This window comes from Balaenoptera ricei, chromosome 15 (genome assembly GCF_028023285.1).
Source record: "Balaenoptera ricei isolate mBalRic1 chromosome 15, mBalRic1.hap2, whole genome shotgun sequence".
Taxonomy (NCBI): domain Eukaryota; kingdom Metazoa; phylum Chordata; class Mammalia; order Artiodactyla; family Balaenopteridae; genus Balaenoptera; species Balaenoptera ricei.
The window spans coordinates 3,513,963-3,537,825 of NC_082653.1; the positions used below are offsets into that span (position 1 = coordinate 3,513,963).

General features: G+C 45.8%; 1 protein-coding gene across 4 annotated transcripts in view; it reads right to left on the reverse strand.

Moving 5' to 3' along the window:
- The window catches only part of PHACTR3 (phosphatase and actin regulator 3), a 407,993-nt gene that overhangs the window by 25,287 nt on the left and 358,843 nt on the right, over positions 1–23,863 (reverse strand). For all 4 annotated transcript variants that reach the window (XM_059895900.1, XM_059895899.1, XM_059895898.1 and 1 more), the window contains one exon: positions 10,635–10,788. In XM_059895900.1, the coding sequence (XP_059751883.1) occupies positions 10,635–10,788 (154 nt within the window). The remainder of the gene's footprint in view (positions 1–10,634; positions 10,789–23,863) is intronic.

Here is a 23,863-nt window from a genome sequence, read left to right on the forward strand (position 1 = left end):
CCACCCACCCAGCCACGCCCCGCGGCCCCGTCGTCACGTGATGACGCCCATCTCCTCGGCTCTTGCAAGACCAGCGTCACACGCCCCCGTCAGGGCCCCCAGCCTGACACCCCCCCACACACGTGTAGGCAGAGGGGACCTCAGACGTGCCCTCGCCCTGCCACGCCCCTGCTCGTGAGCCCTCAGGGGACCCTCACTGCTTCTCAGGAAAGGCCAGACGCCTCTGTTCACCGTTTGCACAATTCATGGAGCGGCCGCTCAGTGTGTCAGGGGCACCCCAGGCGAACAGCAGAGGCAGGATCCCGGTGTTCTAGCGGGGAGACAGACCCCAAAGCGGCAAAGGAAGGAATAAAGGGGAATTTCAGACAGCAGTAAGTGCGGTGAAGAAAACGGGATGATGGGATGGAGAATGGGGGACATCAAGGGAGGTCCCTCCAGGAGGGACCAGAGGCAGCCGCGTGCGGACCAGGAGCTAGCAGGGTGCCCACCACCTGGCCCTGCAGCCTCGCCCCTGCCCCGCTCGCCCCAGCCCTTCACAGCCACACCACGTTCTCCAGAGGGCGATGCGGGTTCAGGCCGCGGGACTTCCTCGCGGCTGCTCTCTGCCTGGGACATCCTTGCGCTCCAGCTGCCACGTGGGCTGACACGTATCAAGCCATCAAGACCGCGCACATCACCCCCTCTCTGATGCCTGTACCCCAACTCTTCCTCCCTCCTGCCGGATTCATTGCTCCCTCCTAGACCCTCCGCTTCCATGGCTGATTCATATGTCTATTTTGCACATATTTTATTAGACATGATGCACCTCTGAGCCTGTCTTTCCATCTCTGTTCCCCAGCACCCAGCCCCTGCGCTCTGCAGGGACCCGAGGTTTGTGACGGGGCTTCTGCGCCCCAGGAGACATGCAAGGGCGTGAGACGCGATGCTGCAAGACAAAGCAGGCCTGCTCTCCCGCGGTCTCGACCTCCCCCGTAAGTCATTTACAACACCCTCTTACGTCACGGCAACCGTGCATAAACCGAGGGGTAAGAGGCAAAATCTGCAAGAACTTCAGGTTCGGCAGTAACAGCTGTTATTATACAAGTCGGGGGTGGCCGCACCAGGCCCTGATCTAGGAGTGTCACGTCCTGCATCCGAGGTGAGGCTGCAGCGTGGGCATCGGAGGGTCTACTAGGGACCGAAGCCGAGGCACGTGTACAGGACCCTACACCACACGGAGCACAGAGGGAAGGTTCTAGGGCTGGCGACGCTGAAGCAGGCAAAGGACCAGCGGAGGACGCGGTTGTTACTCACGCGTTAGTGCCGATGTACCAGGAAGTGGGTTGAGCCGCAGTGCGTCACGTGCTCTCTGTGCTTTCGCGGAAGATGAGATGCTCCCGGGGCGGGGCGCGGGTAGAGCGAGGGCTCTGGAACCCCCAGTCTGGCTGCTCCACAACAGACACTGGGACCCAGCAGGGAGGAGCGCTCCTGCCCAGCACTGAGGTCCGGCCAGGGACACAAGCAGCCCGGTGCCCAGCCTGCGGTCAGGGCCAATCTGTCCCATTCGCTGCTGTTCATGTTGTCATGAAACCTGGGTCAGAAGCTGGCCCTCCCCCCCTCCACTTGCCTGAAATTTACCAAAGGACACTTCCGTGGAAGTGAGAACTATCATCCGCACAGGTTTGGGTACAAGTTCACAGCAGAACGAAGGCCCCCTGAGACCAAGCCCACCCCCGCTGGCCCCTTCGAAGCCTGAACGACAGCTTCTGCAGGAACACTGCCCCCACGTCGCAGCGTGTAACGCCCTCAGGACCTGAAACAGACCTGCCCCACCTGCAGCACATCTGGAGGATGGAGATTCTCGGCTGTCACACTGTGTCCTGACCCTCTGTCCCCAGAGACACTAAGGGGAGCCCCCGCAGACACTAAGTCCTCTGGGACTAAAACTAACCATCACAGCATGCTTCTTCTTCTTCTAAACCCCTGAATATAAACTCCCAGAAGCAGAGTGTTCGGTTAAAGTGTGCAAATTGTCATCCTGGCTCTTCACCTGCCCAGTTGTTTTCAAGTCGCATGGCTGCCAGCAGTGGGAGGGCATGGAAACCACCACCTCACTAGGGCGGGATATTCTTAGATCATTATCAGTATTTATATTAGTAAAATATAACTTAAAATATTTTAAAATAATATTTTAAAGTTTTATTGTCATTTTAATTGGGGATGAAAGGTTCTTTGTTACTATGAATTTTTTAATGTCTGTAGTTACTAGTGAAGCTGAATTATTTTCATGGATTTGTTAAGAAATTTTGCTCCCTCCCTCCTGAACCACAAATTCCAGGCTATTACCCACTGATCTGCTGACAACGGGTTTTCATTCTTGAATGATGACATCATCTAATTCAATGCATTTTCCTCCTCCTCTTTTATCATTTCTGGAAATGTTGCTCATGTAAATAATCCATAAAAAGAAAAAAAAACACTGATGTGTGAAAATAAGCATTACATGTAGTTTTATTTTAGAAGTAAAGATTTTGAGGCAAACTAAAAGTCTGTTGATTGTGGGAGGGAAAAGCAAAGCTGGTAGGTCTGTCCTCTCCTTAACACACTAGACCACTATTAAAAATGAACATTTGAATCCTATGTAGAAGAATGGAAAACCCTTCTGACATGATGTTAGATGGCAAAATCTTATGCATGCTAAGAGGGCCTCCATAAAAAAATATGTATTTTTACTTACATTTTTATAGTTAAAATTGAGAAATGGGTTTGAAATCATGTATAGAAAAATATACCCCCTAGAGATAAAATTAAGAGTTGAGCAAATTAAAGCAATCCTGAGGAAAAAAGGACAAAGCAGGAGGCACAACCCTCCCAGACTTCAGACTATACTACAAAGCTACGGTAATCAAACAGAGTGGTACTGGCACGAAAAACAGACATATGGATGAATGGAACAGAATAGAGAACCCAGAAATAAACCCACACACCTACGGTCAATTAATCTATGACAAAGGAGGCAAGAATATACAATGGAGAAAAGACAGTCTTTTCAGTTAGTGGTGCTGGAAAACTGGGCAGCCACATGTAAATTAATGAGATTAGAACATTCCCTCACACCACATACAAAAATAAACTCAAAATGGTTTAAAGAACTAAATGTAAGACCTGAAACCATACAACTCCTAGGAGAGAACATAGGCAGAACACTCTTTGACATAAATTGTAGCATTATTTTCTTGGATCAATCTCTTAAGGCAAAAGAAATAAATGCAAAAATAAACAGATGGGACCTAATTAAACTTAAAAGCATTTGCACAGCAAAGGAAACCATCAATAAAACAAAAAGACAACCTACCGAGTGGGAGAAAATATTTGCAAATGATGTGACTGACAAGAGGTTAATATCCAAAATCTACAAACAGCTCGTACAATTCAATATCAAAAAACCAAACAATCCAATCGAAAAAATGGGCAGAAGACCTAACTAGACATTTCTCCAAAGAAGACATACAGATGGCCAACAGGCACATGAAAAGATGCTCAACATCGCTAATAATTAGAGCAATGAAAATCAAAACTACAGTGAGGTATCACCTCACACCAGTCAGAATGGCCATCATCAAAAAGTCTATATATAGCAAATGCTGGAGAGGGTGTGGAGAAAAGGGAACCCTCTTACACTGTTGGTGGGAATGTAAATTGGTACAGCCACTATGAAGAACAGTGTGGAGGTTCCTTAAAAAATTAAAAATAGAACTATCACATGACCAGCAATTCCACTCCGAAAGAAACAAAAACACTACTTTGAAAAGATACATGCACCCCAATGTTCATAGCAGCACTATTTACAATAGCCAAGACATGGAAACAACCTGAGTGTCCGTCAACAGACAACTGGCTTAAGGTATATGTACATACACACATGGAATATTCAGCAGCCATAAGAAAGAATGAAAAACTGCCATTTGCAGCAACATGGATGGACCTAGAGAATATTATGCTTAGTGAAATAAGTCAGACAGAGAAAGACAAGTACTATATGATATCATGTATATATGAATCTAAAAAATAATACAAATGAACATGTATACAAAACAGAAACAGACTCACAGACATAGAAAACAACCTTGTGGTTACCAAAGGGGAGGGGAAAAGGGGGAGGGACAAATTCGGGGTATGAGATTAACAGATACAAATTACTATACATAAAATAGATAAGCAGCAAAGATATACTGTACAGCACAGGGAATTATACCCATTATCTTGTAATAACCTAGAATGGAGTATAATCTCAAAATTGCAGAATTACTACGTTGTACACCTGAAACTAATGCAATATTGTAAATCATCTATACTTGAATTTAAAAAAAAGGAAACTACTGAAGCACTTCTGGAGAACTACAGCAGACAGAAAGAGAGGTGACAAAAGCAAACTCAAACTGAAATAGAGATGCTCACCAATAATCCTGTCTCACTCACCATCACTCCCTCCACGATTTCAGCCTCCACGTGGGCATCAGTTTCACGTGAATGCTTTAGAAAAATTTCAAGTCCTCCATGTTTGGAGTTACTGGCAAATAGGCAAAACCTCCAACGTTGAATCATCAAATGGCAAGAGTCTGTTGTAATGCCTATATCTTAGGTTTCTTGTAACCATGAAAAAATGTAACATAGGTGAAAGAGTTAGAACACAGTATGATCAATAAATGTGAGACTCCTTCCTTCCAAAAAAAAAAAAAAAAAAAAAAAGAGTTGAGGAAATTAAGACAAAGGCCACACAACAGAAGATCAAACACAGACACACAATCCAAATGATACAACACACTTGTGACAGGTATCTGCATACTTGGCTCCGAGCTTCCTGGTGGCCAAGGCAAAAAGGGAAACACAATTAACTACAAAATGTGCATTCTCCTTAAGATACTAACAGACAGCTGTTACACAGACGTACAGCTTATTTTGATCCTGAGGCCTCCAAGAATGGTCTTCCAAGGGTGACAAGGAAGGGGACACAGTGCAGCCTAAGGCAGCAGTGGCACTTAGGAGAAAGGCTCTGTAAAATACAGATTCCTGTTCAAGTGATTTGGGGTGGGGCCTGGGAATCTGTGCTTTCACAAAGCTCCCTGGTGATTTGGATGGACGCTCTGATGCTGGAACGGGCGTGGATCGGGTGACCAATTACCCCCGCACCCCATATTTCCCACTGTGTGAGCACAGGCAAGTGACTGCACTGTTCTGAGCCAGCTATCCTCATCTGAAAAATAGGACCGTTAATAGCACCTACCCCAGAGAGCTCTCGCAAGGCTCCAAGCAGGTGATACGCATGAAACGCTTAGCAGGAAGCTGGTACACAGAAGACACTTGAGTACATGTTAGCAATGACCATCATTAATAACCACACTTTTCTGTCCCTCCTTAGATGGTGCCTGTGGGGCAGGATTCAAGTCACCCAGGAAGAGCTGGGCTCCCACCCGGCACTGCAGGTCGGGAAGAGGAAAAGCAGCAAATATTTACCAACATCTGTTGTTATGCAATCCCCCCCCCCCCTGCTGCAATGACGCCTCAACACTTCCCAAAGGAGCGGCTTCCTTTGCAGCAATTAAAATTAAGCCATTTTTTCCTGCTAAGCCCACAGTAAGGTTTCTGTATCTTCTAAACCCTGTGTCCACAGAACTGAGACCCTGCACTGTGCTCCAGCTTTCCTGACACCTTCAGCAGAAAGAAAGTACCACGGCTGATGCTCGGTTCGTAGTGATTCTAAGAGTGCCAATCTCCATCTCCAGCCTTAAAAGCATCAAGCCTCCTCCTCAAAATTCCGCAGATTTCAAGGCAAGCACGGGGCATGGGAGCAGCAGCACAGAACACTTTTTCCTGGGAATTTGTGTTTCCCAGAGGCCTGAGCGGCGGCAGCCTGTTCTGGATGTGGGAGAACAAACCGTACAAAGGGACCGGCTGGAGGGTCACTTAATGCACGTGCATTTAACACCTGTGTTAACGTGCTAACTACCAGCTCCTGGAGGAGCTACTGAGCATTAATCAGCTTCTCACATGCGGTCCCACAGCAGAGGACGCCCCAAGGGAGACTTAACAGAAGGTTTGTGCATCACGGAGGTGCCTGCCGGGCAAAAAACACCACAGTCACGGAGGAGAACAATGTACTGACATTAACAACCACGCTAACACGACCTTGGCCCTCCAGGCGCTGCTTCTACAGCAGCTCAGTACCCTGGCCTGGCCTGCTGCCTGCCCAGGTGACAACTAGCCCGAGTGCGTCCAGCCAGGACCGAACAGCAGTGGCTCCACCCCCCCGAGCGCCTCCTGCAGGGATGCACTTTCACCCGTCTGCCAGGGACTAACCTGGAACCTTCCAAAGGGGCCCCAGGAGGAAGGTGCTGCCACGGTGTTGAATTTACAAACCAGGGGGAGATTCAGAGAAGGCAGTGCTGGCCCAAACCCACCCCGCTGTGACGGAAAGCCTGGGATTTGAACCTACTTGTCTACGTTTCCCCGAAGCCCGTGGTCGGCCGAGAGTCTCTGTTCGCTCACCGCACTGTTCCGGGGGTGGGGTGGGAGAATATCTGCATCCCCTCCGGCTCCCGCCAACACAGGCATGGAGTGTTTTGCACAGAAGCCCAGGGCATTGGCTGGAGGCCTGAATGTCCCCTGATGGAAGCCACACCAGTATGAGAAACCGCAAAGCAGAGACTTAGATAAGCCAGGCCCCCAGAGCTCTGCTTCCCCTGCCGCCCAGGCCCGGGGGTTCTGAGGGACCACCCATCACCTGACTCCTAGCCTGCCTCCTCTGAGCTGTGTGACCCTGGGCAAGTTCCTTAACCTCTCTCATCAAGCCTTAGTTTTCTCATCTGTAAAATGGAGATGATGATAACACGTACTCTATCGGTTCCTGTAAAGATTAAATGAAATGAGGGAAAGGAAGCAAGACATACTGTACGGGGTCTGCACTTAAAAGGGAAAGTTGTCACTTGATCACTTTGTAGTGTATACAGATGTCGAATTACAATGCTGGACACCTGAAGCTTACATAATAATAATAATAAAAGAGAAAGCTGTCGGGCATCCTTAAATGGCGTGCACACAACCCAACTGAAGCAAGACAGTAATTTCTAGAACATGCCCACTGTGTGAGGCACGGGAGCTGCGGGTCTGTAATACTCTGCGATTCATTTACACACGCCGTAGAGGTGAGCTGGGCTCCCATGTAGAAAGGGGATGACCATGATCACAGAGCTTTACTCCTCCTTTAGTCCCAAGCTGACTCCGACTTCATGCAAATCCCCAGAGCCAGCACACAGAGTCAGGGGAGACCGTGACCACTTCATCTAGAAAAGCCCTAGGAGTGCCCGAAAGATAAAAGAGTAAGGGTCTGGAAATTTAAAAAAAATACACAATACGAAAACACCAACTGCACTTCAGGATACAGTGAATGGCGCGTTGCCACAGCAACCAGAGGCTGAATTATTCAGCAAGTGATGGCAGAAGGATCTCTGAAAGGAGGCAAAACAAAGACAAAGGATCCAATTAAACCATTTCTGCAGGGGAAACAAACTGGGCTGGCCAGGAAGGCTACGTCTGCCCACCTGGGATGTGACTTCTCAACCACGCTCTCTTCGTGTCTAATTCTGGGGTTGATTTTCCGTTTTTAAACATGGTGACAAACGTCCAAGGAGCTACTATGTTCTAGTCCAAGGTTTAAAATGAGTTATAGATTCCGTGAGTAACAGTCCAGGGCCTGTGTTTGGGGTACCACTTAATTAGGGGTCCTTTGAGGTTTCCCAGTACCCCACCTTTTCCCACCTCCCGTCTGCACTGGGAGACAGGAGTGGGGTCCCCACAGTTCTCTTAAGCCAAGCACCATCACGACCACTTTGTTATCCTTGAATCACATATACTACAATGTTTACTATTTTTTTTCTTTAATTCACTTAATATTCTATCTTGAAAGAGAAGTTGCTTTGTTTAGCAAATAGAAAACCATTATCGCTTGGCATAATTAGATGACAACTGCAAAAATAATACGTGTAAACATCATTTTTTTGACTTGCGGGCAGGGAAGGATGTTTTAAAACATGGCACAAATAATATGGACCATAAAGTATATCAGGGCCCAGGAAACTGCCCCGTGGGCTGCTGTTTATGTTTGTACATAAAGTTGCATTGGCATGCAGCCGCACTCACTCACCACGCATTGGCCATGCGTTAGTGTGACAACAAAGTCGTGTGGTCACAGCAGATACAGTAGGATCCACAGAGCCAGAAATACTCAGTATCTGACTCTTCACAGAAAAAGACTGCTGACACCTGAAGTATATGATCGATAATCTGACAACTTTGAAAAAAAACTGGGGCTTTCCTGGTGGCGCACTGGTTGAGAATCTGCCTGCCAAGGCAGGGGGCACGGGTTCGAGCCCTGGTCTGGGAAGATCCCACGTGCCGCAGAGCAACTGGGCCCGTGAGCCACAACTACTGAGCCTGCACGTCTGGAGCCTGTGCTCCGCAACAAGAGAGGCCGCGATAGTGAGAGGCCTGCGCACCGCAGTGAAGAGTGGCCCCCGCTCGCGCAACTAGAGAAAGCCCTCGCACAGAAACGAAGACCCAACACAGCCAAAAATAAATAAATAAATAAACAAATTTATTTTAAAAAATAAAATAAAATAAAAAACTTTTGCATATCAAAGGAAAGCATGAACAAAATGACAATACGTCCTGAAGAGGGAGAAGAGGTATAATTCACAGACCTGGAAAAGATTGGAAGCTGCAATTTCCAGAGTAAAATCCTCAAATCATTAAGATAAAGAAAACTGCAGGTAATGTACATGAAAGGAACTGAAAAAAAAACAGAGAGCTAATAAACACTGAAAAAAAAGTTCAATCTCATTAGAAACGAGAGGAAACCACGCCTCCTGCGATGGTGCATACCAGCCATGACATAGGCAACAAGGACACCAAGCTTGATCTGCCAGCATATCCCCTTGGCCGTGAGATCGATGCACCTGTGTTTCCACCCCTCCTTCCTTCCCACCCATATGCATTTACTGAGCACCCATCTGGTCTGTACCAAGCCCCAGAGTGGGTACCAGCCACACAGGAAGAGGTCTGACGATGTTCTCCGGGAATACGGAGCTCAGGGGAGCTCCCTCCCTCGTTACCCACAACTATATCTCTAGCAACGGCCACGGCGCCTGCCTGCCCCTCATTTGAGTAAAGTAAGCCTTTGCTGAATGACCAGACACAGAGTGATACGTGCGTGGTGGGTTGACAATCTCACTGCAATCAGGCTAAGAACGTCCAACCTGGAGAGGCCCCCTCAACCCATTAATATCAGGGAATTCGTGAAAATCCCCCTCTCAGCCCAGAGACTGATCAGGTCGGGGTGGGGCTCATCAATCTGTATTTTAAAAAGCTTCTCCCTGGTCTGGGTTCAGAGCCGATGCAGGAGGAGGGGCTGAGGACCAGGCTCCCAGGCCCCACCAGCCGTGGCGAGCACCGACTTTACTGAGCACCTACTTTGTGCCAGGGCTCGGCCATACACCTTCCTTACGGGATCTCCCCCCAAATTCACAATGACCTTGAGAGCATCAGCACCCCACTATACAGACGAGGAAACCAAGACCTGGGGAGGTAAGGCCGCTGGTCCAAGGTCCCCCAGCACGTCAGCACAGAGCAGGGATTCAAACCGGGGCTATGTGATTCCAAGCCCTCAGGACCCCAGCTGGGGACCCCCGCTGCCTGCAGAAATGGGCGCCACGCTGAGCCCGCCCCTCCTCCACCGTGATCCCGCAGCTGGTATCATCCCCATTTTATAGGTAAGAAAACTGAGGCCCACAGAATCACAGCATCTGGGTACTGGGCTTCACCCACTCACACTCATTGCCCTCCACTCTGAAAAAACTCAAAGGATTTCGGAGGGTGGGAACACGGGGTCCAAGCTCCCTGGCAGAGAGCAGAAACAAGGGTTCGTCCACCCGAAACGAGGAGCCCTGAGTCTCGGGCAGAGGAAAGACCACCTGGAGAAGAAGTCCAGGGCGACCTTCAGATCAGGGGTCCTCGACTGGGGGATGGCTCCATCCCCCAGGGGACACTTGGCAGTAACTGGAGACACTTTTGGTTGTCACCGTGGGGGGCAGGGCGAGGGGCCGTGAGCATCTCCAGGGTAGAGGCCCGGGATGCTGCTAAACGTCCTACCGCGCACAGGACGGCCCCATCAGAGTCACCCAGACATCAGGAGCCCCGAGCTCGGGAGCCCCTGCTTCCGGCCCTCGCTCCTCCAGAGGGCGGGGGGCGCCACAGACCAGCAGCACTGGCAGCCCCCCGGAGCTTGTCCACACCACAGGCCTTGCTTGGCTTCTATAACCAGTGCATCTCCACAGGGAAGAGTGGCCCCCAGGGGGCATCGGGCAATGTCTGGGGACAGTGTCGGCTGTCACAGGGGCGTGCAGCCTGCAGAGGCCAGTGCCCCGATGGCCCCCGCGGTGAACAGCCATCCGGCCCTGAGCGTCGACAGTGGCGAGGCTGGGAAACCCCGCGCCGGGCACTGCGTTTGGAGCCGGGACAGCGCAGTGTGCGGAAGGTGGGACACCCGAGGGGTCGGGCTGCAGGGCCGGGACCAGCCCCCACTGTGTCCACGCGCCACTTACTTGGAGAGTTTCATTTCAATCTGCTGCCGGATCTCCTGCCTCTCTTCAGCCGTCCTCCTGGGGAAGATATTGCGGTCTTCCAGTTCCTGCTTGCTGGGCCGGTTCCTCAGTTTCACTGCCAGGAGCTCCTTCTTGCATTTCCTCGGCAGCGTTCCTGAGAGAAGGGGCCACGGGAAAGCGGGTGTCAGGCAGGCGCTGGCTGCCAGTGTAGCCAGAACCTCCCACCGTCCTGCAGGAAAGAACCTGGACCAGAGCCACGGGGGCGCGTCTGGCAGCTGTGACGCCCTCCGGCGAACGGTGGGCAACGCGCCTCCCTTCACGAAGGGCCACACACAACCACGCCTTCCACGGGTGCGGGATTGTTCATGCATCCGGGGTCTCCAGAGACAGTCCCGAGCGACACCCTTTGCCCCAGAGCGATTACTAATAGCACCACTTTTTCTTTCAGAAGTGTCCGAGTGCAGATCATAAATTACAGTTACTTTACCCATGGTGGTCCGTCCCCCCATCCCCCTGTCACCCCCCTTCTCCCCTCTGCCTGTGACCCCATGGCCATGTGGGTCCTCTTTCATTCCTGGAAGATCCCAACTCAGGGTCTCTGCACCATGTCTTTCCCATGCCGACCCCCCTGCTCCACCTGGACCCTCCAGGGCCGGCCACCTCCTGAACCACGCCGCTGGCCTTGAGCCCTGCCCTCAAAGAGGCCCGATGGGTCCTCCCATCACCATCACCCACCCGATGAACTCCTCCCCTATCTGGTCTCTTTCTTGTTCACTAGTTTATCCTCCATCTCCTCCACTAGCTTTTAAGTTCGACAACAGTCTGTTCTCCTGGGTCCTGGAACAGTGTTGACGCAGCAGGTTATCAAGGAACACGGCTGAGTGAGCCTGGTTCACATTGACATTGACGTTTAGTTCTACGCGCGTCCAGAAGCAGCAGAGTGACATCGGTGTGCACGTAAGGTCTTAAGGAACGACGTTTAAACGTACTGAAGAGCAGAAAAGGGGGCTGGCTGCATTCACGGGCAGAAAAGGAAACGGCATGGGGCTGCATGAAGAACAGAGTCCTTACCTGCCCCCCGGCAAGCGCACGTGCTGATAACGGGCAGGGAACTCCGGAGCACAACGCAGACTGCAGTTTTGCGGCGTGTGGTTTTGCGCTTTTACTAGGGCATGGGTTTAAATCCCGGGGGCTCAGACCATCATCCGATGAGGTCAACCCCACAGGTAAACTTTATTTCTTAAGTATAATGGCTCCCCAAAGAAAGCCCATTCCTACTGTGGGGTACAGGAATACAAAGCAAGAAATAAGTCTAGTAAGGTGATAGTTTAACAGAAGTCTGGGATAAAGTAAGATATAAAAAATTGGACTTGACTGAGGCTTGAGTTTCTAATATGAACTTGTTTGCTGTGTGTCTTATTAGAGACAAAGAGAAAAATAATGACGCCCAAAGCCATTTCAGCCAGGACTCCAGCCCGATTTTGTTTTAATAGCTTTATACATGGCTAGAGTCCTGTATTTATAGAATCATGAAAGCGTAAGGCAGTCACATGCATTTTTCTGTTGATCTTTACTGCATGGTCTAGGGGAAATTGAAAGCTAAACTGGCATTTATGAACTGAGGGAGTCTCAAAGGTCTCAGGACAAATACTTCGTGAATGTCAAAGGTCTGATAGGTGGCGAGAAGGATTGCCATTTTTAGACAACTGTAATATGCTAACCATGAAACTACACTGAATGTGGGTTCATCTTTTTAGCTTTTGATAAAGAATGTCTTTAAGCCTACTGCAACTGTCTCAGCATACTTGTCATTACAAACTTTAAGCATATTTGTTCTTAACTGAGAGAAGGATCCTTTCATCAGAGATTTCTAGTTGTAATGAGAATTCACTCCACAGGAAATCTCTGTGCTAAGAGCAAGTAATTCTCCTCTGCTTATTCATCCAGGCCCTAAGAGCACAACATGGCACCCAGTAGGGCCACGATGAAAACGTCTGGGCTGACGGTCTTCCCCAAGCTATCAGGAGCTTAACAGGTTTGGCTACTTAAAAGTCAAAAAGTGAAACTTCCAGACAAATAGCTTAAAGTGAGGGCTTTTCATGAAGTTGAGTGGCACTTCTACACAACTGATGGAATTAATCTAAACGAGCAGGGGATCCAGAACAGGATGTGACACTGAGAAACAGAGGCCAGGAGACCTTCCTGTCCTGATGATGGGAACAAGCCACCCTCTCCCCCAAAGGCCCCCAAACACACTTGTGATCCTACCTTTGGGGCCAGAAATCCCACTTCTAAGAGTCTGCTCCCAAAACAAATGGGACAAGCACACAAAACACACATAAGAGGGTGTTCACGCAGCCTCATTTACGAAAGAAAGAAATTAAACACAGCCGAAATACGACAAGACAGCATGTGTTAAATTATGGCGCATCTGTATCATCTGAATATCGTGAACCTATCATGAACCTAAAAACAGTGGTATATACATTACTGAGGGACAAAATGACAGACATGATATGTTGCTAAGAAAAGCAACTTGTAGGAAAGTATGTACGTTTTATATATAAATATATCTGTGTATGTGTTGGCATCTAATTTTGTAAGTATTTATAATCTTATAAATCAGCGTAGAGATGCCAGGAATGGATTTTACTTATTAATTTTGGTTTTCTGTATTTTATTTTTAATCATCAACATAGCTTTCTTATATCAAAATAATTGTTTAAAAAGAAAGACCTTTGTGGAGTGACAGCAGCGAAGATGGTAGAAAATTCTCTCTATAAAAGCAACAAGAAAACTGCAAAATCATCAGAGTCAACTTTTTCAGAACTCTGTAAATTAACCAAAGGGTTGCAGCAACACAGGGAATCTTTATTCAAGGAAAACTGGAGGAATCTCAGGAAGAATGTTTTACTCTGTCCCTTTCTCCCCTGGCCCTTTCTCCAGCTTGGCAGCAGCCTTGAAGCAGTCTGTTTTCTGCTGAAAACCAGGGGCCCGGCAGCCACTGGAGGGAGGGGAACAGGCTTCATTCCCAAAGAGCTGTCATCATTTGACCTGTTGCTGGTTCCCTGAAGTCCCCACTGCAAGGCTGTCTGCATTGGATCTGACTCAGAGCTGGCCCAATACAAAACTATCTTCTCCCCAGGGGCGTGCTTGTCAAAAACAATACTGTCTTTCCAAGCGCAAGGCTTTCATTTATCTTTAGACCAGTCTTCCTCAATACTCTATGGAGTTCTTGATTGGCCAAAGCCAATAAAAATCAATGCATAGGCCAAAAATAGTAAGTCAATTAAAAGTAAAACCTTAGAAGAGAAAAAGAAAGGGACTGAGAAAATATTTGAAGAGATTATAGTTGAAAACTTCCCTAATATGGGAAAGGGAATAGTTAATCAAGTCCAGGAAGCATAGAGAGTCCCATACAGGATAAATCCAAGGAGAAACACGCCAAGACACATATTAATCAAACTATCAAAAATTAAATACAAAGAACAAATATTAAAAGCAGCAAGGGAAAAACAACAAATAACACATAAGGGAATCCCCATAAGGTTAACAGGTAATCTTTCAGCAGAAACTCTGCAAGCCAGAAGGGAGTGGCAGGACATATTTAAGGTGATGAAGGAGAAAAACCTACAACCAAGATTACTCTACCCAGCAAGGATCTCATTCAGATTTGACAGAGAAATTAAAACATTTACAGACAAGCAAAAGCTAAGAGAATTCAGCACCACCAAACCAGCTTTACCACAAATGCTAAAGGAACTTCTCTAGGCAGGAAACATAAAAGAAGGAAAAGACCTACAATAATAAACCCAAAACAATTAAGAAAATGGTAATAGGAACATACATATCAATAATTACCTTAAATGTAAATGGATTAAATGCTCCAAACAAAAGACACAGGCTGGCTGAATGGATACAAAAACAAGACCCGTGTATATGCTGTCTACAAGAGACCCACTTCAGACCTAGGGACACATACAGACTGAAAGTGAGGGGATGGAAAAAGATATTCCATGCAAATGGAAGTCAAAAGAAAGATGGAGTAGCAATTCTCATATCAGACAAAACAGACTTTAAAACAAAGACTATTACAAGACACAAAGAAGGACACTACATAATGATCAAGGCATCAATCCAAGAAGAAGATATAACAATTGTAAATATTTATGCACCCAACATAGGAGCACCTCAATACATAAGGCAAATACTACCAGCCATAAAAGGGGAAATCGACAGTAACACAATCATAGTAGGGGACTTTAACACCCCACTTTCACCAATGGACAGATCATCCAAAATGAAAATAAATAAGGAAACACAAACTTTAAATGATACATTAAACAAGATGGACTTAATTGATATTTATAGGACATTCCATCCAAAAACAACAGAATACACATTCTTCTCAAGTGCTCATGGAACATTCTCCAGGATAGATCATATCTTGGGTCACAAATCAAGCCTCGGTAAATTTAAGAAAATTGAAATCATATCAAGTATCTTTTCTGACCACAACGTTATGAGACTAGACATCGATTACAAGAAAAAATCTGTAAGAAATATAAACACATGGAGGCTAAACAACACACTACTTAATAACCAAGAGACCACTGAAGAAATAAAAGAGGAAATCAAAAAATACCTAGAAACAAATGACAATGAAAACACGATGACCCAAAACCTATGGGATGCAGCAAAAGCAGTTCTAAGAGGGAAGTTTATAGCAATACAATCCTACCTTAAGAAACAAGAAACATCTCAAATAAACAACCTAACCTTACACCTAAATCAATTAGAGAAAGAAGAATTAAAAAACCCCAAAGTTAGCAGAAGGAAAGAAATCATAAAGGTCAGATCAGAAATAAATGAAAAAGAAATGAAGGAAACGATAGCAAAGATCAATAAAACTAAAAGCTGGTTCTTTGAGAAGATAAACAAAATTGATAAACTATTAGCCAGTCTTGTCAAGAAAAAAAGGGAGAAGACTCAAATCAATAGAACTAGAAATGAAAAAGGAGATGTAACAACTGACACTGCAGAAATACAAAGGATCATGAGAGATTACTGCAAGCAACTATATGCCAATAAAATGGACAACCTGGAAGAAATGGACAAATTCTTAGAAAAGCACAACCTTCTGAGACTGAACCAGGAAGAAATAGAAAATATGAACAGATCAATCACAAGCATTGAAATTGAAACTGTGATTAAAAATCTTCCAACAAACAAAAGCCCAGGACCAGATGGCTTCACAGGCGAATTCTAGCAAACATTTAGAGAAGAGCTAACACCTATCCTTCTCAAACTCTTCCAAAATATAGCAGGAGGAACATTCCCAAACTCATTCTATGAGGCCACCATCACTCTGATACCAAAACCAGACAAAGATGTCACAAAGAAAGAAAACTACAGGCCAATATCACTGACGAACACAGATGCAAAAATCCTCAACAAAATACTAGCAAACAGAATCCAACAGCACATTAAAAGGATCATACACTATGATCAAGTGGGGTTTATCCCAGGAATGCAAGGATTCGTCAATATTTGCAAATCAAACAACGTGATACACCATATTAACAAACTGAAGGAGAAAAACCATATGATCATCTCAATAGATGCAGAGAAAGCTCTTGACAAAATTCAACACCCATTTATAATAAAAGCCCTGCAGAAAGTAGGCATAGAGGGAACTTACCTCAACATAATAAAGGCCATATATGACAAACCCACAGCCAACATCGTTCTCAATGGTGAAAAACTGAGACCATTTCCTCTAAGATCAGGAACAAGACAAGGTTGCCCACTCTCACCACTATTATTCAACAGAGTTTTGGAAGTTTTAGGCACAGCAATCAGAGAAGAAAAAGAAATAAAAGGAATCCAAATCGGAAAAGAAGAAGTAAAGCTGTCACTGTTTGCAGATGACATGATACTATACATAGAGAATTCTAAAGATGCTACCAGAAAACTACTAGAGCTAATCAATGAATTTGGTAAAGTAGCAGGATACAAAATTAATGCACAGAAATCTCTTGCATTCCTATACACTAATGATGAAAAATCTTAAGAAAACACTCCCATTTACCACTGCAACAAAAAGAATAAAATATCTAGGAATAAACCTACCTAAGGAGACAAAAGACCTGTATGCAGAAAATTATAAGACGCTGATGAAAGAAATTAAAGATGATACAAATAGATGGAGAGATATACCATGTTCTTGGATTGGAAGAATCAACATTGTGAAAATGACTCTACTACCCAAAGCAATCTACAGATTCAATGCAATCCCTATCAAACTACCACTGGCATTTTTCACAGAACTAGAACAAAAAATTTCACAATTTGTATGGAAACACAAAAAACCCTGAATAGCCAAAGCAATCTTGAGAAAGAAAAATGGAGCTGGAGGAATCAGGTTCCCTGACTTCATACTATACTACAAAGCTACAGTAATCAAGTCAGTATGGTACTGGCACAGAAACAGAAATATAGATCAATGGAACAGGATAGAAAGCCCAGAGATAAACCCACGAACAGGGCTTCCCTGGTGGCGCAGTGGTTGAGAATCTGCCTGACAATGCAGGGGACACAGGTTCGAGCCCTGGTCTGGGAAGATCCCACATGCTGCGGAGCAACTGGGCCCGTGAGCCACAACTACTGAGCCTGCGCGTCTGGAGCCTGTGCTCCGCAACAAGAGAAGCCGCGATAGTGAGAGGCCCGCGCACCGCGATGAAGAGTGGTCCCCGCTTGCCGCAACTAGAGAAAGCCCTTGCACAGAAACGAAGACCCAACACAGCCAAAAATAAATAAATTAAATAAATTAAATAAATAAATAAATAAATAATTTTAAAAAAACCCCACAAACATATGGTCACCTTATCTTTGATAAAGGAGGCAAGAATATACAGTGGAGAAAAGACAGCCTCTTCAATAAGTGGTGCTGGGAAAACTGGACAGCTACATGTAAAAGAATGAAATTAGAACACTCCCTAACACCATACACAAAAATAAACTCAAAATGGATTAAAGACCTAAATGTAAGGCCAGACACTATCAAACTCTTAGAGGAAAACATAGGCAGAACACTCTATGACATAAATCACAGCAAGATCCTTTTTGACCCACCTCCTAGAGAAATGGAAATAAAAACGAAAATAAACAAATGGGACCTAATGAAACTTAAAAGCTTTTGCACAGCAAAGGAAACCATAAACAAGACCAAAAGACAACCCTCAAAATGGGAGAAAATATTTGCAAATGAAGCAACTGACAAAGGATTAATCTCCAAAACATACAAGCAACTCATGCAGCTCAATATCAAATAAACAAACAACCCAATCCAAAAATGGGCAGAAGACCTAAATAGACATTTCTCCAAAGAAGATATACAGATTGCCAACAAACACATGAAAGAATGCTCAACATCATTAATCATTAGAGAAATGCAAATCAAAAATACAATGAGATATCATCTCACACTGGTCAGAATGGCCATCATCAAAAAATCTACAAACAGTAAATGCTGGAGAAGGTGTGGAGAAAAGGGAACCCTCTTGCACTGTTGGTGGGAATGTAAATTGATACAGCCACTATGGAGAAAAGTATGGAGGCTCCTTAACAAACTAAAAATAGAGCTACCACACGACCCAGCAATCCCACTACTGGGCATATACCCTGAGAAAACCATAATTCAAAAAGAGTCGTGTACCAAAATGTTCATTGCAGCTCTATTTACAATAACCAGGACATGGAAACAACCTAAGTGTCCATCAACAGATGAATGGATAAAGAAGATGTGGCACATATATACAATGGAATACTACTCAGCCATCAAAAGGAACGAAACTGAGTTATTTGTAGTGAGGTGGATGGACCTAGAGACTGTCATACAGAGTGAAGTCAGAAAGAGGAAAACAAATACAGTATGTTAACACATATATATGGAATCTAAAAAAAAAAAAGAGAGAAAAACAAATGGTCAGAAGAACCTAGGGGCAAGACAGGAATAAAGATGCAAACCTACTAGAGAATGGACTTGAGGATACGGGGAGGGGGAAGGGTAAGCTGGGACAAAGTAAGAGAGTGGCATGGACATATATACACTACCAAACGTAAAATAGATAGCTAGTGGGAAGCAGCTGCATAGCACAGGGAGATCAGCTCGGTGGTTTGTGACCACCTAGAGGGCTGGGATAGGGAGGGTGGGAGGGAGGGAGATGCAAGAGGGAGGAGATATGGGGATATATGTATATGTATAACTGATTCACTTTGTTATAAAGCAGAAACTAACACACCATTGTAAAGCAATTATACTCTAATAAAGATGTTAAAAAAAAAAAAAAAAAGTAAAACCTTAATGTTACCAGATCCAGCTCAACTCCAGCCAATGTTCAGAGCTTCTCCCACACACAGCTGACAGACAGGGCTCAGGAAGCAGGTGGGCAATGCTGGCTCTTCTCCCAGGACCCAGCATGGCCCAGAGAGCTGCTGACCCCAGAGCTCTGGGCTCCACCTCACCGGGCGGGGGGCAGCCTCCCGAGCTCCACGCAGGCCGACCTGCCAGCGTGTGTGGGACTCAAGACATACCCTCAGCCCCGTCTCATCAGCGCCCGTTAGCCACCCAGTGGAGAAAGGATGTTCGTGGGGGGTCTCAGGGCTTGGACCACTCTCTTCCTTGTGAAGCCTCCCTTCTCCCTCCCTACGCACCACTGGCCGGCATCCTCCCACTGCCATAGCCATGCCTCTGTCTCCTTTGCTGGTTCTGCATCATCTCCCCTCTAGACGTGGGTGAGCCCAGGACTCAACCCTCAAACCCCTCCTCCACGCTTGCTTCCTACACAACCTCCTGAGTCCCACGACACTAATGACCAGCTGCCAATGCTCAGAATCTCCCTCTCCAGCTACATCCTCTCTCCTGAATCCATGCTGCATCTTCGGCTTCCTTCATGATGTCTCTATCCAGGTCCCAATCAGGCATCTCAAACTTAGCACGTCCACAACTGAGCTCCTGTTTTCTTGCTGAAGTGCTGATAGGTTAAGCGACAGAACCGAGATTCATACCCAGGCCTGAGCTCAGCATCCACACTCTTAGCCATGACCTTCACAGATCTGTTAGGTTCAGCAAGGCACCATCTCTAGTGCACCTGTCGTACGCCTGGCCCCCAAGAGCAGAAATGAGGACCACGTGGTGCACGCCCCACTGAGCTCACTCAGGTGAGGGAGGGAGACGTGAAAACAAGCACCTGTAATGACCTGAAACACATGATGTGTGTTTCTATTTGCACATCCTCACAACGTATTCTAATTATCTGTTTGTGTGGCTTTCCCTAACCACAGTCATTATCTGAGCTTGAAACATTTTCACTCAATGGAGAAAAACAAATCTGGTGAGCTCATCCATGGAGAGGACTCTGCCTTGTTCATTTCTTTCCCTGCACAAACTCCGGAAATGTCTGCTGAATTACACAGCACAAGGCCACATGAGGAAGGGGGCTTGAGGTCAAGATCAAGGAAGGGTTTCTGAAGGAAGGAGCATCTGGGCTGGAACCTATAAGAAGGATTCCCTCCTGAGGACCTGTCGTATCAGAACCCAGCTTGTTCCACAGAAGGGATGTGCATGAAAACTTGTCTCGGGCTCCAAAGTAAGAGTGGTGACTTTAACTTCTACTTCTGACCAGGATGGAGTAACACACACTGAATTTCCCACCCACAAATAAAACAAACAAAAATCAAAATATATGAAACAATGGTTTTGATGACACGGGAAAGGACAGTGAGTGACCCCTGAGATGGGAATCAAATAAAGTGAGCCCTATGATGACCCAGCTTACTGCCTCTGGAGACTTTCTAGGCCATGGACCGGGGAGAGGCACCCGGAAGAGCTTGGAAAACTCCCTGAGTTGAAAAGATGAAGCCTAGAGACCAAGGCAGTGACAGTCTGCAGGGTGGAAATGGGAGGGAGAGCAACACAGACAGAAGCTGGAGATCTGCAGAACCAGACAGTGGACGTAAACTCAACAAAATCAATGATCACGTGAAGTGTAAACAGTCTCAACACCTTAACTAGAGGCAAACATTCTTAGGATGGACAAAAAAGCAAGAGCAAACTACACAATGCCTACAAAACATGCACTTTAAATAAAAAGATGCAAATATTATAGATGAAACGTACAAAGGGAAAACGAGGTACCATTCTAAGATTAATCAAGAGAAAGTTGAAGTGGTCTATTAACCTCAGACAAGGGAGATTCCAGAGCAAAGGAGTTACTCAGGGATAAAGAGGATCATTCCAAACGATAGAGGGACAACTTCATTAGGAAGATGGGACAGTTCTAGATATTGATGGCCCTATTAAGAGGGTCAAATATATGAAGCAAAAACTAATAGAACTGAGAGAAGTAGATAAATCTACAGTTATAGTTGGAGATTTCAGACCTCTATCTAAGTAACTGATAGAACAAGTAGACAGAAAATGTGTAAGGAGGGACACATCCCTGGTGGTCCAGTGGGTAAGACTCCATGCTCCCAATGCAGGGAGCCCGGGTTCAATCCCTGGTCGGGGAACTAGATCCCACATGCATGCCACAACTAAGAGTCTGCAGGCTACAACTAAGAAGTCTGCATGCTGCAACTAAAGATCCCGTGTGCTGCAACAAAGATCCCACGTGCCACAACCAAGACCCAGCGCAGCCAAAGTAAATAAATAAATAATTAATAAATTTTAAAAAAATGTGGAAGGATACGGAGGATTTGACCAACACTATCAAGAAATCTGATCTGATTAACATTTATGAAAACACTCTAACCCACAACAGAAGAATACACATTCTTTCCAAGAGCATGTGCAATACTTACCAAGACAGACAATACTCTGGGCCATAGAGCAAGTCTCAGTAAACTAAAGAGTACTCAAGTCATACAAAGTATATTCTTTGGCCAGAGTGGCATTAAACTGGAAATCAATAACCAAAAGATCTCTAGAAATATACCCAAGTCTTTGGAAACTAAATTTTAAAATTCTGAATAACCTACAGTCCCAAGAAGAAATCAAAAGGGAAATTAGGAAGTATTTTGAAGTAAAAATAAACACAGCATGTGGGAAATTTACAGCATTAAATGCCTAAATTAGAAAAGAGGAAAAGTCTCAAATCAGTGACCTCAGATTCCATCTTAAGAAACTAGAAAAAGAGCAAATTAAAACCAAGGAAGTAGAAGAGAAGAAATAATAAAGATCGAAGTAGAAACTGATAAAATAGAAAATAGAAAAACAATAAAGCTAACACGTTGAGAAGAGCAATAAAACTGATAAAACTCTAGGCAGACTTATCAGGGGAAGTGGAGAGATGAGAGTGAGAAGAAGAGGGACACACACACACATTACCGGTGTCAGGAATTAGAGGTGCAATAACCATCTGCTTCAACACAAACTACCAAGACTCACTTAGGAAGAAACATATAACCAGAATAGACCTATATTTATTAAAGAAATACACTTTCTACTTAAAAACCTTCCCCCATTTAAAAAAAAAAAAGCCCTGCAGGCCCTGATAGATGCATTAATGGATACTATGAAACAAGTAAGAAGTAAATAATTCCAATTCCATACAAATTATTTCAGAACATTGAAAAGAAGGGTAGACGTTAAAACTCATGCTATGAATCCAGAATTTGTGACATCAAAACCAGAAAAGATACCTGCAGAAAAGGATACTAAAGATTAATAGCCCTCATGAGCATGGATATAAAAATCCTAAACAAACTGGTAGCAAATCAAATCTAACAATTTATAAAAACGGTAACACATCATGACCAACTGGGAGGCAAGGTGGTGTATCATTTGAGAAACAATGAATATCATTTGCCAAATTAACAAGCTTTGAAAAAGAAAAAATATATTAGGTCACCCTTCCATTTACGGGGTGCTTGCTGACTCTTATCAGAGCAGGCCGGCCCAGAGGGCTCTGCCCACTCACCTCAATGGTGAGTTAAGGACAGGTAAGGTTAAGTTCACGGAGGTGGGGGCTGTCCCAGGTCACAGCTGGGAGCAGAGCTCAGGCTGTGTGCCTTCTGGCTCAGAGAAGCGTGATCGCTCACTCAGCTACAAGAACAATGCACACTCACTGCAAACAACCGAAGCACAACAGCAGTGTTAAGAGGAAAGGATCCCCTTTCCCCGCCCGCATCTCGCCTCCAGAAGAAACCACTACGGATGTTTTCTGGCACTTGCTTCCAGAACTATTTCTCTACCATTAACCACTGACACTCCCACTTAACTCTTCCGTTTCACAGAAGTGGGATCACACCATGCACAGTACAGCAAAAAGCTGGCTTGCTCACACAGCTGCTTCTAAAGAAAGACGGACTGATCCAGCTCTTTCTCTTTTACGGCTGCAAATGATCCCCGAGTGTGGATGCCACGTAATCCCATCGCTTGTTGATCCAGCTCCCTGTGAATGGACATCTAGGTTAGTGCTTATTCTTGCTCTTTTCGCCAAAGCTTCAGGGACTGCCCTCATTCCTGCATTTCCCTGCACATGGATGAATATTCCCATCAGCTCGATCCCTGGGAAGGGGAGCATACCTGAAGCAAAGCTGCCACGTATTTTAGGTTTAGACAGACGCTCCTTTCCCCCTCCACCCTGGATCGTTGCCTTGCTACTGCTTCCAGAACCACAGTCTTGAGAGGAACTGTAAATGGGGTCGGGTATAAAGAAGAACAGAAGGCTGAGGAGTTAAAAATAAACTCAGCACGAGATCTTCTTCTCAATTAGTCACACTTTGGAATCTATCCTAAGGACATCGTTACAGAGATGCGCAAAGTCTTAGCTACAAGGATGCGTATACTCCCGCCGTTTTCCCCCCAAACTGCATGCCCAGACTGGCAACCGTGGAATGCAGGGGGCTCGGCTGCGTGAGGCTTTGGCATTTGAGTGGGAGGAGGCGGAAGGCATGGGTGCCCCGAGAGAGGAGCAGGGCAGGGATGCCCCCACCGGCTGCAGGAGCCCCGTGTGAGGAGTCCTCGCGCCCGCCTCGGCACGAGCAGGGATGCCGTGGGGCCGTCTTTAACCTGCTGTGGATTTTTCATTTCAGACTTCATACTCTTCAATTCTAGAATCTGCATTTGGTTCTCTTTTATAGTTTCTGGTTCTCTGCAAAGATTCTCCATCTGTTCATTCATCCTGTTCTTTAAGACCCTGAACGTGTTCACCACGATGGCAGGT